Raw genomic sequence first — 17,121 nt, 5'->3', positions numbered from 1 at the left:
GTGGCAGTACCCTCAGCAGTGATGTGATAATTGATTCTGAGGGAAGAGGATGAAGGAGGATGAGGAGACGATGTGAAATTGTGGCTCTGAGTCTACACGTCAAGGAGAACGGCAATGCCATGGACAGAAAGTATCAGGAAGAAGGATCCTGGCTCTCAGGCTCTGGCATACAGTCGGCCCCTGGACTTCCTCTCCCTCCACGCTCCCATCACTCATGTGCTCAGCAACTCTGTCTGGTTCTGTCTCAGGGCCTTTAAACTTTCCATTCCTTCTGCTTTCAAAGTTCTTTCCCCAAAATTTCACATGGCTTCCTCTTCCTCACCATTCAGGTCTAAGCCAAATAACCTCCTTTCAGCAAGGCCCTGCCTGTCACCCTCAGTAATGCCGTTCAATTTTCTTCCATACCACCCCCTACAGTGTTCCCACACTGTCTTCTCCATGGCATTTGTCAATGTTGAAATTATCTTGTTGGTTGTTCTTGTTTTCTTCGCTCCCCATCCAACTCTTTATGTGTCACAGCCGTCTCCAGCATTCGAGGATCTCCTGGCACATGGTAAGAGCTTCATCAGTGCTTCCAGGGGCCGACTGCCTCAGGTACTTCTGGGGCCTGGATTTTCTTTCCCTCATCTGTTGTCACTTCTCAACCAGGCCCTCCTGACATCTTGATCTCAATCAGACTCCCTTCTATGTTGTCTTTCATAAAACCCTGTGATTTCCTTCAAAGCTCTTTCACAGTTTTCAAATTCATATGTCTTTACGTGTCCACATTCTATCTCCCCCAGTAGACTCTAAGTTTCTGCAGGGCAAAGACTGTATATCATTTTTACCTAGATATCTATATATCTCTATCTCTATCTCTATCTCTATCTATCTATCTATCTATCTATCTATCTATTATCTATCTATCTATCTATCTATCTATCTATCTATCTATCTATATCTTGGCTACCACGTATTCCCAGTGCCAGACACATAGTAGGTGCTCACTTATTCTGTATTGAATAGATATTGAAATATTGAGATTCTCTTGGGTGGAACCACAGAGTAGAATATTTTTAAAAATAGCTGAAGAAGGGTTGATAAACACTTCTTGGGGGCAATTTAGATTTCCTTGTCTGGCCAGAATGTGCTCTTACACTTTGTAGGAAGGTCACCAAAACCACTCTGATTTAGAGGAAGACGTTCATACCCATTTCTCCAATAGGACAATTTGACAAAGGGGCTGGGCCTGACTCTGCCTCAGCTGGAGGAGACATCCTGGTGCTGCTCTCCAAGGTGGGTGGAGAGAAGGCAGCCAAATGTGTCACCCTTGAGCTGGGAGCCTGCTGGCCATCGTGGGGAGGAAAGGCAACCCCCGGCACCATGGCTGGGTGGACTTTATCACCTGAAGTCTAGCCATTCTTTTCTTCCGTCCAGTTACAGTCATGCAGGTTTGGATAGTGTTCAGGTTGTTCCTCTGTGAGAAGCTCAAGCTGCTAAAAGGAAAGTAAGAACAAAAAGAGTGGGCAACTTAGCATATTTGCACCAAACAGCTAAGCCAGACTTTTGGGAAAGGTACTCCTGGGTGGGGAATTCTCTAGAGGGGGCTCTGTGAGCTAGCAGCAGATTCTGGCAATGACTAAGTCATACTAGCTCAACAGTTGTGTTTCTTATTCTCATTGGGAAAATGGCTAATAATAATAATTATTATTAATATGTATCGCTTATTTACAGGGCAGGAGGAAAGATTGGCATAGGAATTAGACGACCTGAGTTCTAATCCTCAATTGCCACCAGCTAGCCACGTGGCCTTGAGCAAAGGCTTCACTTTTTTTATACTTAAAATGGAGGTGTTGGCCCATAATCCTAGAATCTGAACTGATCGCACTATCAGGTTTCTGATTTAATGCATCCCTCCGGCGGTCGGCAGGACAGAGTCCAGCTTCACAACCCACTGCCCCGTACCAATAGAATCTTGTCTTTGATTTGCTGAGCCCGGTCTCCTAAATGAAACTCCAGCTCTTCTATCTGCTGCCGCAGGGCCCAGCGGAGAGTCTGCAGCTGTTTGGCTTCCTCCCTGCAGGTAGAGAATAGAAATCGATCCCATTTCCCATCACCTCCAAGCGCAGTCCTCCATCATCCCTCTCAAAATGTAGGTCAGTCCTCTGACATTTCTTACAAGGGAAAGTCACCTTCTTTATTTGTTATCAGTGGCAGACATGGTATATCACCAGGGCGGGTTTTCTTTCTTTTTTAAACAACTCTATTGCAGAATAATTTGCATACCATGGAGTTCACCTATTTTAACAGTCCAATGCAATGATTTTTAGTACATTTGCCAAGTTGTTTCACTCACCACCAGTCAGTTTGGGATCACTTCCCTCTGCCCAATAAAAACTCCTGTGTCCCTTTTACAGTTAATCCTTATTCCCACCCCTCAGGCCCAGGCAACAGCTAATCGACTTTTGGGACATATGCTTTTCATCTATGTGAAAGTAATGCAGATTTTCAAAACTCTAAGAACCCCCAATACTTACATTTGCATAAGTCCCATTCACATTAATGGAAGATATCCTGCTGGCTATCCCCATCTTCCCGGCTGACTGCCCATCTTCTGACCTCAAAAAGCCTTGGCCTTAAAGAGTGAGTGTTGCTATCTAGCAAATAGTTCTCACAGACTCCCACTGAGAAAGCAAGAACAAGAACAGGAAAGCAAAGGAAAAGGATTCATTTCTCATTAGTCCTCCTCCCTGGTGCTCAGCTGTCCTGCCCTGATTACCTTTCCTTGCTCCAGGTGTGTGGGCTCTACTTACTTTTATGACTCTCTTCGATAATTACCTTTCCTCCTCTGACATGTCCCTGCAAAAGAGTGCCTGCTGTCCTGCAAGGTGCTGTTCAATTTCCTCCAGATGCTCCCAGAAACTCCGGCACACCATCTTCATCACTTCCATCTCATGGACTGTGCACTGAGAACAATTAGAAAGAGCTGAAAAGGAAGTCCTTTTGGATTCACTGCAAGAGCTCACCAGGCGGAGCCTGCCTTCCCCCCTGGGGCTCCCTTGTCTGCAATGAAGCCCTGTCGCTAATGTGTGGGGAAGAGTAAAGAGGAAAGCCCAGCCTTTGGCTTCTCCAGGCCAGCGCAGGCAATACTTGGCTGGGACGGGACGGTAGTTGGTTGTTGATTGGCTCTTGGAGACACTGTGTCCCGGAGACAGGAGGGCTGTCTGAAGAACTAGGTGATGTAGGGGTACGAGGACGCAGATAAAGGAGAGCAGGAGGGAAAGGGCCAAAGTAAGGGTTTGTGCTTAGGGAAGGTGAGCCCTGTTAAATCTTGTTTAACTTGGGCTTTGAATACTGCCTCACTCTGAATCTCAACAACGTTGAACACATCTGTCCTGATGGTATGTGTTTGATTAGAGAAAGTCTGCTTAGAATATTTTTTTTTTATCAGTCTTAGCCCTGCTTAACTGCAATCCCTGATGGTGAAATCTGCAGGATCAGCTCCATGTGGCTAACAAGCTCATCCAGAGTAAGGCAGGCATCATTTAGGCATCCCACTCTCTTCATGAATTGGAATCTAGAATTGAACTCTGTCTATGCTCCCCATCCTGCTCCTCATTGTTCCTGATGTGAACCATTCTTTAAATCTTACTTTCTCTGCGTGACTGTGCTTCTGCCTATATATATATATATATCTTCCTGCAGCCCCTAAGTTCAGTCCATTTGTTGGGAACCTGATGATTTGCTGAGTTCTTACTAGCTATCGCCCTTGTTTTCCAGCCCAGGTTGGATCATGCTTTGAATACATGCATGATCCAGGACCCCAGTATCTCCACCCATCTGACTTTAAGCGACATTAATGCTTGTTAGACCCTAATGCTTTCTCTACCAGGCGCATGGGTTTGACTGCCCTCCCTGCCTCCCAGAGTAGCATGGCAGAGGCTGCTAGCTGCCTGCTAACTGTCTTTTCCCCCTTTATTCACATGAACAGACTTCTAATGTCTTAGGGCAACAATGTGTCTAACAAATGACATTTCCCAGCATCCCTTGTAGTAGGATGGCAATGAGATGGAAGTGGAGAGCATGGAGTGGGGCTTCTGGAAAGCTCTTTAAAGGAAACTGATTTTCATGGCAGTCCTCTTTCAACCTTCTTTTCTTACTTCCATGGAGACCAGTCTTACAGCTGTGTTAATTCCTCTTAGCCCTGTTTTTAGGAAGTCCCAGATTTCTTACTCTTCTCCTCCAAGCCCCATGGCCAAGATCCTGGCAGCTTCATGGCTACTTTTACTGGAATTGTCACAGTAGAAATACTTTCCTACAAGTGATGCTTTTATACTGAAAACTCCTCATCATTTTGCTCTGAGAGTTCGGTTTGATTCTGTCCCTTAATTTTTATATTTGAATAACATATTTTACATGGCAAAACTCTCTAATTACTTTTGCTTCAGTGTGAGTGCATTTGAACCAGTTAGAGGAGTATTTGAAGTGTTACTGATGTTGGCAATCGTGCTTGAAAGGTGACTACAGTTATGGCTCTTGAAACTAGAAAGGATGTTAGAGACCATGAAGTGTTCTTTTTATAGACAAGTGTTCTGACACAGAAGGGCAAACTGAGTTGTCCAAGGTCAAAAAAGGGCAGATTTCAAGCCTGATTCATTTCTTTTCTTCTCAAGATCTAACTGAGTCACAGCAGTGTGGCTAGACACGGGGACAAGCTATTTGTCCCTTAGGACTGAGCTGGTTGAATTGTCCTAGTAGATTCCTACAGGCTGACCAAGTTCTAGGGATGGTCAGGCCAGGGGCATGGAGACATGGTGCTCAAGTAGGCTGAGCATTAGAAACATTAAAGTTTACGCTTCATCTAGTTATTTTGGGGTAACCCTTTGTGATTGGAAGGCACGCGGGGCTGGGATGTAGGAGTAACTCCTGGCTGTTTGGTACCAGAGAAGGGAGTGAGGTGGAAGATTCTGAAACACTGCCATCTTCTGGTCATTTGGAAGTACTAACACTACATTTCAGCTCTAGAACAGGTATAGAATTAGTTTTCAGAGAAAAGGAAACCCTAGGCAAGGAAAAAAAAAATAAGAGGCTGTTTCAAACTCTTTCTTCCAATGTAAGTGCTAGGTTATAACCCAGAATCAATTCAAGGTCTACTCAACTGACTCAAGCGCATTAAAACAAACTTTAGTAGTAAGAGCAAGAAACCACCAGAAAACATTGAAACTTCACTTTTGAGTTGGCTCATCTGACTTGTTAAGCTGTGTATGCTTTCTTTTTATTTAAAGCTAAATCATGAACATCATAGAAGAATTTTCTAATATCCAAAAATCTAATTTCAGATGATCTTATTTTCTTTTCTGGAAAGTTTTTTTTAATTACTAAATTATTTTGAAGAATTCACATATACAAAAGAATGAATCATATCAACAAACCATGGTGTCCCACAAGACCACAGAAATAGCATTTACCAATTAGTCAAGTGAGTCTCTGCACTGTTACATACTGCTCTGTAAGGGGAGGAGGTGGGGAGGTTTTTCTGAGTCTTCTACCTAAAATTGCTCTTACTTTCAACACTTGCTTGGAACTTCCATTGAAAGGTAATAGATAGGATCTATCCCTGCCTATAATCTGAACTTGGTCCAAGATTAATTGTCCAGATAAGTTTTTTTAATAAATAATTTTTGTAACCCTAGTTAGCACCTAGTATCTGATTTAGAGACATTCTTCTGCAGAATATTTTTCAGGCCTTACAAACCCAGAGTCACTCACCATAGATACCTTTTCTCTCTCTTCCTGAGTTTGTTCTTTGGCTTAAGCAGCCTGCTCTTGTGGGTGAATGCAATCCCCCATTTTCACTTGCTTTTCTGCAAGTTCTCTGTGTGCCTGCGTGTACACCTGCCCACGAGTATAATAAGGCACATGTAAAAGACCGTTTTCTCTGTATGTTTGTGGTCCCTTGACTCTAAATAAGGAGAAATGCATTGTCATCTAATAAAACCTGAGATAGTATGCATTTCAGGGTGTATAATGTCAGATCAATTTGATGTGAAAATACCTTTTTTTTTTGTATAATTGTGAATTCTAGGAGGACAGCAGGCGGAGGCAATATGACACAAGGTTTTAGAAGACACGAGATGGTGGCATGCACACTCATTTAAACTCCTACTCATTTGAAAGCTACACACAACCCTGAAGATGGCCGTTGTGCATAACAGGACACAAATCCCCTGTATGTTCTGCAGAAGAGCTGATGTCTCATAGTGTCAAAGCAAGAAAAAGGTCTATTTTCAGTTGTCAGATCTCCCCACACAGCTGGGGCTACCTCGGCCCAAGTTCAGCAAGAAATGGGGAGAGCTCTGCTCTGCATGAAAGGTCACTCACCCCTGGAGCTGACCCAGGCTTAATCTTTGGTCCCTGTTCTAATCAATGTCCTTGCCTCACTGCCAGAACCAGTCCTTACCCTGTAGCTGGCTTCTGCAGTTTCCAGAACCATGCTCCTACAAATTCATGAGGACACTCCCAAATACCTTATAAATCCTTTATGTCTTATTAAAACCTTTCATATTAATGGTTTTGCTGGGCTGTACTAACTGGTCAGCTATGCTCTCTGGATGCTGTGGTTTTCCTAGCACCTGTCGTCAGGCCTACCCTTTGAATAACTGAGCCACTCCAGACCCTGGTGTCCCTTTTGTCTGCACTGATTTGTCACAGTCACCTCAACCATGCTAAAAACCCTCATTAGGTCTTTTCCACTTGTGCCATGGAAGGCTGAATTCCCCTTTTTTTCATTTGTGGCCATATAACTGAATAAATGATAGGCTAATTGAGTATCATATATGGCTATTGCCAAAGATACTTGATTATTATATTAATAAATGAAATGATAGTGCTTCCCAAAGACAATTTGATGACAGACATCTAGCTTCTTAGTCTGTGGATATGTGTTTGTTATTTCTCTCTTTCTCTCTCTTTTTTTAGAGCGAGAGAGAGAGAGAGCAAGAGCATGAACGGGAATGGGGTGGGGTGGTGTGGGGAGGGGAGGGGCAGATAGAGAGGGAGACAGAGATTCTGTAAGCAGGCTAAGCAGGCTCCATGCTCAGAGTGTGGAGCCCCATGTGGGGCTCAGTCTCATGTCCCTGAGATCATGACCTGCCTGAGTGGAAATCAAGGGCAGACACTGAACTGACTAAGCTACCCAGGCACCCCTATTTCTCTTTTTAACCCAATCAGTAAATGAGTTGTTTTTAAGAGTTGCGATGTGAACAGAAACTAGATAGTATCTTATTATGGAATAAATACCTGCAACATTTCCATTAAAAGATTGACATTGGGTATATCTAAAGAGACCATTTCTTCTGGAGTTTTTAGCACAATTTTGATTTTTATTATTTTTAATAAAATTAAATATAAAACTAAATATGGTTTAATTAATAAAACTAATATAAAACTAAATATGGTTTAATTTATATATCCTTGTAGAACTTACCTTAAAAATGTAAATTAGAAAAAAATCTTTCAGGATATTTTGGACCAACAACCTGGTTTACATCATGGAAACTGGAGTACCTAATTGTAGGATTTAATATTTTTTTCCCCCTACAACCTCTTAAAATGTTATCTTCTCCAGCCATCTTTCATACCTAACATTTTCCTATGTTAACTATGTAGCCAAGTATATGTTTATTTCCTTAAAGCAGAGTTTTTCAACCCTGACATTGTTGTTATTTGGGGCTAGATAATTCTTTGTTGGGTCGGGGGCTGTCCTGCATATTGTAGGATGTTTAGCAGTATCCCTGACCTCTACCCACTAATAACAGCAATGCCTACCCCAGATATGACAACCAAAATGTCTCCAAACATTGCAAAATATTACTAAGGATGAGAGCAAATTATCCCCAGTTGAAACCCACCACCTTACAGCATTTAAAATCCCTTAATAAATATTAGTGATGATGATGGTGGGGATGACTCCTACTACATTCTAGGATTTGAACCTGGGTCTTTTGAAAGTCCGATGGACCTCAGCCTTTGTTCTTCACTCCCACGAAACTTTTGGATAGTATTATAAGCAGAATTAATCTCAATGACTTCTTTCACTAGTTCAACCCTTTTAACAACCCACTTAAAAATATTCCAAATGTCTCAAACCTTGCAATTTGAAAAATGATGTAGTAAATTACTTATCTTTCATTGATTCTCTTTCTACTTTTATATAACATTTATGCAGATTTCTAGATCTTGAAGGGCTATGTAGTAACTTGCCTTATCTTTCTCGTAATCACTTTCTCATGTTGTTATTACACTTCTACAGATTTAGATACTTTAAAGTTAGACACATCATTGCCTGGAGTGTGTTGTCTGAGAATTTGGTGTCCGTTAGACCTGAATTCGAATCTGAACTAACCACTTATTAGTGGGGGAAGTTGGAAAGTTACACTCTCTTGGTTCTAGGTTCCTCATTTGTAAAAGAGGGAGGACTTGGCATATATATGAGGGGCTCAGGATTTATGGCATGGGTGAAAATGAAGGTTACTCAACATACGGTAAATAAAGTAATTAGCATAGGCACTCAATAAATATTTGTGGAATTAAAAGAATGGGAAGGTCACCTGTCAGGCATCAAATAGTAGATGCTTAATAAATTACAGTTGCCCTCCGCTCTCCTTTGAACAGCAGTAGCCCTATGTTATCTGTGCCACCTTTCTGTTTTTTCACTTTCAGTACAGGTGGTTTCATGTGTGATGCTCTTAATTTTTTTAATGAATGGCTAACCTTGACAACTTAGATCATTTCTTACCTTGAGAATCACTGAAGAGGGGACACTAGAAGGACTCACTAAATGCTTATTGATTTATCAGGGGCTGAACAGGTTGGGGGTCATTCAGTTTTCAGTAAACTCAATGTCCACTTTTAAATAAACTCAGCCAAGATGGAGCAGGAGTCCCTCTATGTGACATAGAGCTTCTAGAGAAGCTCTAGATTCAAGAGCTGAACAATAATAAAACAGTGATGAAAATTAATAATAAGAATAAGAGCCACTCAGTTAGCATTTTCTAGGGCTTTCTGTGGGCTGGGCACCGTGCTGAGTGTCCGAGCATGCTGAGTGCTTTACAGGCTTTCTCTCACTCAATCCTAAAACAATCTTGTGTCTATGGCATGAAAAGTCTCCCTATTTTACAAAGCAGGAACTAGGCTCAGAGAGATGTAATGGCTTGTGCAAGATTATTCAGTTAAGTGAATTTAAGACAGAGAATTGTTCAGTTAGACTGAATTGTAGATGAGGTACAGATGCATTAATGTTTATAACCTTACACATGAATTTATTGTTCTATATCACTCTGTCAAATGGAGATTAATAATGAAATTTGCCTCCTTACTTCAGAAGGTGATTGGACGTATGAGATAAGAAGAAACTTGTGAGAATATATCGTAAGCTATAAAGCACTCTGCAGATATTACTCATGATTTGAGATGGAAAGGTATGCCCTGAAAGCTTGCATTCAGGGGACCTGAACATTATCCCTGAGGGGGTATTGCTCCATCTGTCTTCCCTCTTGGCAGAGATGAATACTTACAGAACACAGCTCCTTCACTGTAGTGTCCTGAAGGACGTTCAAAGTCTTCACAAAATGGGCTTCCAGATGATGATGTGAGCATGAGCAGTGCCTACAGGCTGAGGGCACAGGGCCAGGGCTCTGCCTCTCTGAGTGGCAGTGGGGATGGTGATGACAGCACACACAGCAGTGGGTGGATACAGCATGGCAGATGCCCGCTGGGTAGATACGAGGGAAGCCTGTGTCTAGAGAGACGGATTTGGTGAGGCGCTGGGCCTTGGTACTTGGAGCTGAACAGCAATGCCAGGGCCTAGGCTCACTTATATTGGTCTGAACAGAAACATCACAGCACTGTCTCAATTTTGTCTCCAGTCCTGGTTCTGTTGTGGGAGCAGTGTCACGCACAGTGCATTCTAAAGTTGTTCTTTTACAATCAGTCCCCAAAGCCACAGCATTCTGAGCAGCTGATGCCAGATTGGAGGACATCTGGATTGTCACAGACTTGGAACCAACAGTGTTTGAGTCAGCATTTAGAGGAAACTTCTCCATCTCAGGTTCTGCTCTATGTGGTACGTGACCCAAAGCACTACATACTGGCTTTGTGTGCGGAGTATCTCCAGTGGGTTTATCTAGGTGGGGAATGAGCTTTTCGGATGTTTGGATAAGGTCAACTGCATAGGACATGACATTACTGGGCTTGGGGACATGCTGTGGTGGGCTTTCTCCTGTCAGTGAGGTATTGTTGGTGTCCGGATAGATTTTGTTGTTTTCTGCTCCTCTTGCGGCCTCAGAGTCTACATGAAGGAGCTTGTCATGAGCAGGATCAACTCCAGGTGATCTTTGGGACTTGCAGTGGTGGGTTCGCATGTAGGTTTCCCCAGCTCCCTCAAGCTTCAGTAACCCATCTTTGACTTCTGTGATGTGGGGCACCCTAAACCCCAGAGGGCAGTCACATCTGGAGATAGCTGTGCCCACCATGGCCTCATCTTCCATTCGGGGCGTGGGCAGATGCTGCCTCAGATGGCTGTCTTTCCTTGGCTGTTCTCCTCTGGCGGGCTCGGCAAGGACCATATCTGGGGTCAATGGCTCTGGTGGCTTCTCTGTATCCTTAAACGGAGACTCTTTCTCCACCGTAGATGTTGAGGCCTTTTCCTCCATGATACTCCAGTCTTGATTTGAGAAGGCTGTGCTCACCATACTCTTGGAATCAGAGCCATCTGACTTCTGCTGGCAGTCCTGGGGCGGCACTAGGCACTGGCTCTGATCCCTTGGCTTTCTACATCCATTCTCAGCAGGACTCTGGCTGCTTGGCAAGGAAGGCATCTGTGTGAGAAACCAGGATAAAGGCAAATGGGTCAGGAGGGTGGGGGAGGTGCTAGGTTTAAGACGTGTATGTGTCTTTTCCTTATCATTACCACTGACTTAGGAGTCAGAAGATAAGGGTTACAAACTCAGGTTTACTTTAGTTCACTATTTTAACTAAGCCCTTCCGTCTATGAGGCTCAGCTTCCTTGTTTGGCAAAATCCAAAGAAAATAAAAAGGAAAGGAATGCTAAGCTTTCTGGCACCTTGTCTAGTGTGACTCCAATCCCTGTCCCTTGGCTGCCTATGGTGCGTGTCTTCCAAGGGCTGGCTGCCCTTTCCGAATGTGGTGGCATGGCGTGCTTTCTACTTATCTTTCCTTTTACCCATATTCCAACCCTCCAGTGGCCCCCTACCTGCAGGGACAGCAGCTCCAGGGGGTCATCCAGGAACCCGCTGCTGTCAGACTGGCAGCTGTTGTCTCTGTTCACTGTGGCACCTGTGGAAAGAAGTCAAGAGGCCTGGAGTCAGGGAAGGGAAATAGGCCGTCAGCAGGACTGAGATCAAACCCTCTCTGTGCCGGACAGGCCGCAAATCTTCAATAAATGCCCACTGCCCGCAGATAGAGATGAACAGGGGAATTCCAAGGATTTATTTTCTCGATTGTCAGAGTGTCCAAGTGAAATTGTGTCACCAGTTTCCTGATACAAGGAGTAAACCACGAATTAAAGGAGAAAGGATGACCATCTCTTAAGATGAAATAGCAAACGATTGTGGATGCATCTTCAATAAGGGGGAGAAAATCCAGAAGCAAATGCATAGCTCTTAAATGCCACGCTGACAAAACAATAAAAAACAAAATGTATATATCTGTGTGTATATATTTTGCAATGAACTGAATATTATGTCCCTCCCACCCCCCCAAAAAATCATGCCTTGAAATCCTAACCCCCATGGTGATGCTATTATGAGAGCTCTCATTAATGGGATTAGTACCTTATAAAATACCTTATAAAAAAGACCCCAGAGATGAGAGATCCCTTGCCCCTTCTACCATGTAAGATGACCATCTGTGGACCAGGAAGTGGGTTCTTACCAAACACTGAAACTGCCAGCACCTTGACCTTGAACTAGCCTCCAGAACTGTGAGAAATAAATGTCTATTTTTATGAGCCACCCGGTCTGTGGTATTCTGTTCTAGCAGCCCTAACTGACCAAGACATATATATTCTTTTTTTTTTTTTTTTTAACTAAATGTTGGATAAGAACCTTACTAGCTTCATGTGGACTCTATACAACTATAAGTCCATGCTCATGTTTTAGACTGCTTCTCTTGTCATTGCAAAAGGCTGGAAGGAGCAGAGAAAGAACAATGTTAAGTGAGGGCAGGTAACGACTCTGTAAATATGAGCACCTGAAAATTCTAAATCTATCTGAACTTTTACCATAGATATTATGTTATATTAGCAGGGGTGGGGGATATGGGTGGCTACTAGAGGATGAACCTACTGAAGATTAAATTGTAAGATTTTTTTCTCCTACCTAATGAGAAATGCTTTATGCGTTAGAAGAGAAGGTCGCCTGGGAGGAGGGTGGTTGGGGTGTAGCCCTTCTGCAAGAAGAAGAAAGAGGAGACTTATTTGTCCTGGGAGAAAAAGTTGGATGTGGGTCTGGGGAGTGGCCTGAAGGGAAAAAAAACCTGATTGTTGATGGATGTTATTCGTGGCTATTTGGCTATGCTCACCTAAGTGAGAAACAGGGAATTTGCCTTCACTTGAAGAACTAGCTGCTGCAGAAGAGTTCAAAGGAAAAAGCAAACACACAGTCCAGGCTCTGTTTAAGTGTTCTGGATCCAACCTTCAAGGGCAGGCCCACTAATAAGGATTAACAGTGCCTCATCTCCTTGTAGGACTCTCTCGCACCAGTCTTAACTGCCCATGTGTCTGAGCAAAGACAGCTGGTGGAGACGTGGTTCCAGAGCTGGTTTACCCAGCCCAAATTCCAACTACCTCACCCTGTGGTGAAAATAAAGAGAAGGAAGCTCAGCTTTGTAGAATCAAAATTTATAAATTCCATAAATTTATTTTTTCAGCCTCAATTAAAATGATCGTCTAAATATCAGAGGATGTAAGTTTTTTGGGGCACCCGGGTGGCTCAGTTGGTTAAGCATCTGCCTTTGGCTCAGGTCATGATCCCAGGGTCCTGGGATGGAGCCCCACATCAGCCTCCCTGCTCGGTGGAGAGTCTGCTTCTCCCTCTCCCTCTGCCCCTCCCCCTGCTTGTGTTCTCTCTCTCTGTCAAATAAAAACCAGAGGATGTTTTTAATAGCTGAATCCTAGAGACATGGAAGAAATTTGAGAAAACAATTTCTTTGATCTTGTTACCTCTCTTATTATATAGTTAAGGGTAAAATATGGAAAATATTTACTGGTTATAGACCTAAAGAAGACTTCTGCTTCTGGCAAGCTGAAGTAATAGGAACTAGATTTTCCTCCCACCTGAAACAACTGAAAAACTGGACAAAGTATGTGAAAAATGGTTTCAAGAATATGGGCGTCAGGGGGCGCCTGGGTGGCTCAGTCATTAAGCATCTGCCTTTGGCTCAGGTCATGATCTCAGAGTCCTGGGATCGAGCCCCGCATGGGCTCCCTGTTCAGCGGGAAGCCTACTTCTCCCTCTCCCACTCCCCCTGCTTGTGTTCCCTCTCTCGCTGTGTCTCTCTCTGTCAAATAAATAAATAAAATCTTAAAAAAAAAAAAAAAGAATATGGGCGTCAGGTAATTAAAAATGGCTGCCCCTGAGAGGCAGGAAAAAATAATGTGAGCCCTATAATCACCCAGCTTCCTGCCTTGAGATAGTTCATAGACTGTGGTGTAGCGAGGGAAGGCAGACCCAGGCAGAACCTGGCACACTCCCTGAGTTGAAGAGATAAAATTAAACGTCTGGAATGACTGAGCCAACTAGAGTTTGCAGGGAAGAGTGGGAGAGAGGAGAGATCTTCACAAAGAGAGAACTCACAGAAACCCTTCTGAGTATGTAGCTGAGGGCTGATCTGCTCATGTGTATGAGGAAACACCAGAGGCTGGGGAAAGAATCACTGGAAAGGCTTAGAAAACATAGTGCCTAACAGTCCCCAGGCCTGGAACAGAGCATGCTTCCATCAGCCAGACTCCAAAACCTCACAATTCCCAGAGTACTTATGGGGCAGAGTACTCAGAAGGGTCTTACTTCAGGAGTGAGGAATAATTAGGCCTAGAATGAGCATGAACATCACAAATCTTAAAAATGAGACCTGAAAGGGTCAAACTGTTTCCAAGTCACTCAACTGTGTCCCAGACCTAAGCTCAAGCGTATTTATAGAAATAAAGTAATATCTAGCACCCGTAAGGTAAAATCTACAATATCTGGCATCTAACAAAAAATACCAGGAATGTAAAGAAGCAGAAATATATGACCCATAGTGAGGAAAAAATCCAATCAACTGGAACCAATCTAGAACTGACAGAGATGTTAGAATTAGCAAGCAAGGACTTTAGAACACTTATTATGACTACAGTCCATACGTTTAAGAAGCTAGAAGAAAGATTAACTGTGTCATAAGGGGAGACTACTAGATATTAAAAAATACCCAATTGCAATTCTAGAGATGAAAACTCAATGTCTCAGGTAAAATTTATACTGGATGGATTAACAGCATTTTAGAAGTTGCAGAAGAAAAAATAGTGAAGTTGAAGACATAGCAGTGGAAACTATTCCAAATAAAAAACAGAGATTAAAGAAAAAAAAATTTAAAAAATCAAAAGAACATCATCAGTGAACTGTGAGACAAGCCAAGTAGTGAACACATAAGTCACTGGAATAGCCCAAAGAGGAGGAGAAACATTGGAAGAAATGTTTCAAAAAAAAGTTTGTTTCAAGATGTTCAACAAACCTTAAACAAGAGAAATATGAAGAAAACTATACCAAGGCACATCAGAATGAAATTGTCCAACACCAATGATAAAGAGAAACGTCTTAAAATCAGCCAGAGACAAAAAGACACGTTATACACAAGGGAAACAAAGACAAGGAAAGCAGTGAGTTTCTCACTGGAAATGATCCAAGCGAGAAGACAGTGGAGTGACATCTTTAAAGTACCGAAAGAAAAAAAAAAAAGTGTGGGTACGTTTTTGTTTTTTTTTATTCTTATGTTAATCCCCATACATTACATCATTAGTTTTAGATGTAGTGTTCCATGATTCATTGTTTGTGCATAACACCCAGGGCTCCATGCAGAACGTGCCCTCCTCAATACCCATCACCAGGCTAACCCATCCTCCCACCCCCTCCCCTCTAGAACCCTCAGTTTGTTTTTCAGTCCATCGTGTCTCATGGTTCGTCTACCCCTCCGATTTCCCCCGCTTCATTCTTCCCCTTCTGCTACCTTCTTCTTCTTCTTCTTCTTTTTTTCTTAACATATATTGCATTATTTGTTTCAGAGGTACAGATCTGAGATTCAACAGTCTTGCACAATTCACAGCGCTTACCAGAGCACATACCCTCCCCAGTGTCTATCACATGTGGGTACGTTTTTTTAAAAAAATATTTATTTATTTACTTAGAGAGAGAGAGTGTGTGAACAAGGGGTAGGGGCAAAGAGAGGGAGAGAAAGAATCTCCAGCAGTGTCCCCCGCTGAGTGCAGAGCCTGATGCAGGGCTTGATCCCAGGACCCCGAGATCACAACCTGAGCAGAAATCAAGAGTTGGACACTTAACTGGCTGAGCCACCCAGGCGCCCTGAATGTAGGTACGTTTTTAAAGATTTTTTTAATTCTCTAAATCTTTTAAAATAACAATAGACAATTTAAACAAAAAATAATAACACTGTAGTGTGAGGTTTATAACAAAGACTTAGAAGAGTAAAACCGAAAACCAATACCCCCAAAAAACACCTGTTATAAAATTGAATAGTTTGTGTGGTAGGAACTCCCTGTGAGGTTTTCCTTTAACTGTGACATACAATCTTTATAGAGACTTTAGCCTGGATAGAAGAACATTTGTTTACTTGTTGTCAAAGGAAATAGTGTATACACATTGTATATTTATTATAGGAAATTTACTTGTGTGATATTTACACAATATGGTGTAATATTTAAGACTCCACTGCTCTTGTTATAATGAGCTCAACCAATATTAAAACTCTTCGGCTCCTTTTAGAGTTAGAAAAAAATCACCTATTTTTCTCCTTATAACAACTATGGGTACGAAATCAGTGATGATTATGGCAGAAACTGTTCAAATGTTCAATGCAGAGTATAAAGTATTTTTCTGGTACTATACAAAGGGCCCCGGCCACTTTGGTTGGAGCCCCTCCACTGAACAGCCCTACAGAGTGGGGTGAGGGACCCAAGAATTTTCCACACAAGCCTCCCATCCCAGTTTACGAGCTTCAGGACCCACGGCAGCTTTTCTACTTAGCCCCCAGAGCCCTTTTACAGTAGACAGACCATGGGACAGGAGCGAACAAGATGGGACTGACTGTACCCTTCACTCTCCAACCCCATAACATGTAAATGTTAGGGATCCCAGAGATATTCAACAGCAGAGTTGAAACTTGCTGAAGGATGGAAAAAACAGCTTTGGAACCTCTTCTTCTTTCTATATGTTTTGGTGCAAGATTTGCACCATAAGCTGTGAAGGACTCCCGGTACATCATTATCCTTTAAACTTTCTAGATAGTCCCTAAGCAATTACTATTCTTGAGTATAATCTTCATATAAAATGGTTGCTATTCTCTTCTTACAACCCCAAGATGGAATTATACATTTGAGCACCAGAACAAAACTCTGGGTCAGAGTTCATTCCTCCATATCCTGGTTGGTCCATACCAATCTGGTCCATATGAAAATAAACAACCACCAAAGTAAAGGGTCCCTAAAAGATAGAAAGAGTGATTTCCTTTAAGAAGGGCATGTGTAAATTATAACTGTTAGCATCAGTTAATTGCACTACTGTAAAGCACAACAAACCAAAACAAATAACAAAAATAACCTCCTAAACTCATTTAGGTGAATTTGTGAAACAACCAGATTTTGAGAGCCTTTCTTTGATGGTGAGGTCAAATGGTAGGATGGGGCATAGTTCTCTCAGGACTAGAGGCTTGTTTATCTTGTATTTTAGAAGTCAAATACATGCATCTGAATCATTTGGAGAGTTACCAAGCAAAGTGTGGGCCAGTTTACAGATGGTTTAGTTTCTAAAGAGAACTAAAAATCTTTCCCTGCCTATAGACCCACCTTTTCAGCAA

General features: G+C 42.5%; 1 protein-coding gene across 1 annotated transcript in view; it reads right to left on the bottom strand.

The window, feature by feature from the left end:
- Window positions 1-1,169: 1,169 nt before the first annotated feature.
- ITPRID1 (ITPR interacting domain containing 1) overlaps window positions 1,170-17,121 on the bottom strand; it is an 85,937-nt gene continuing 69,985 nt past the window's right edge. The window contains 5 exon segments of the mRNA XM_021689549.2: window positions 1,170-1,475; window positions 1,945-2,056; window positions 2,818-2,945; window positions 9,555-10,856; window positions 11,252-11,334. Of these exon segments, the coding sequence (XP_021545224.2) occupies window positions 1,170-1,475; window positions 1,945-2,056; window positions 2,818-2,945; window positions 9,555-10,856; window positions 11,252-11,334 (1,931 nt within the window).

This window comes from Neomonachus schauinslandi, chromosome 12 (assembly GCF_002201575.2).
Source record: "Neomonachus schauinslandi chromosome 12, ASM220157v2, whole genome shotgun sequence".
Taxonomy (NCBI): domain Eukaryota; kingdom Metazoa; phylum Chordata; class Mammalia; order Carnivora; family Phocidae; genus Neomonachus; species Neomonachus schauinslandi.
Note: the sequence above shows the minus strand (reverse complement) of the source record. Positions and strands in the feature narration are given on the sequence as shown.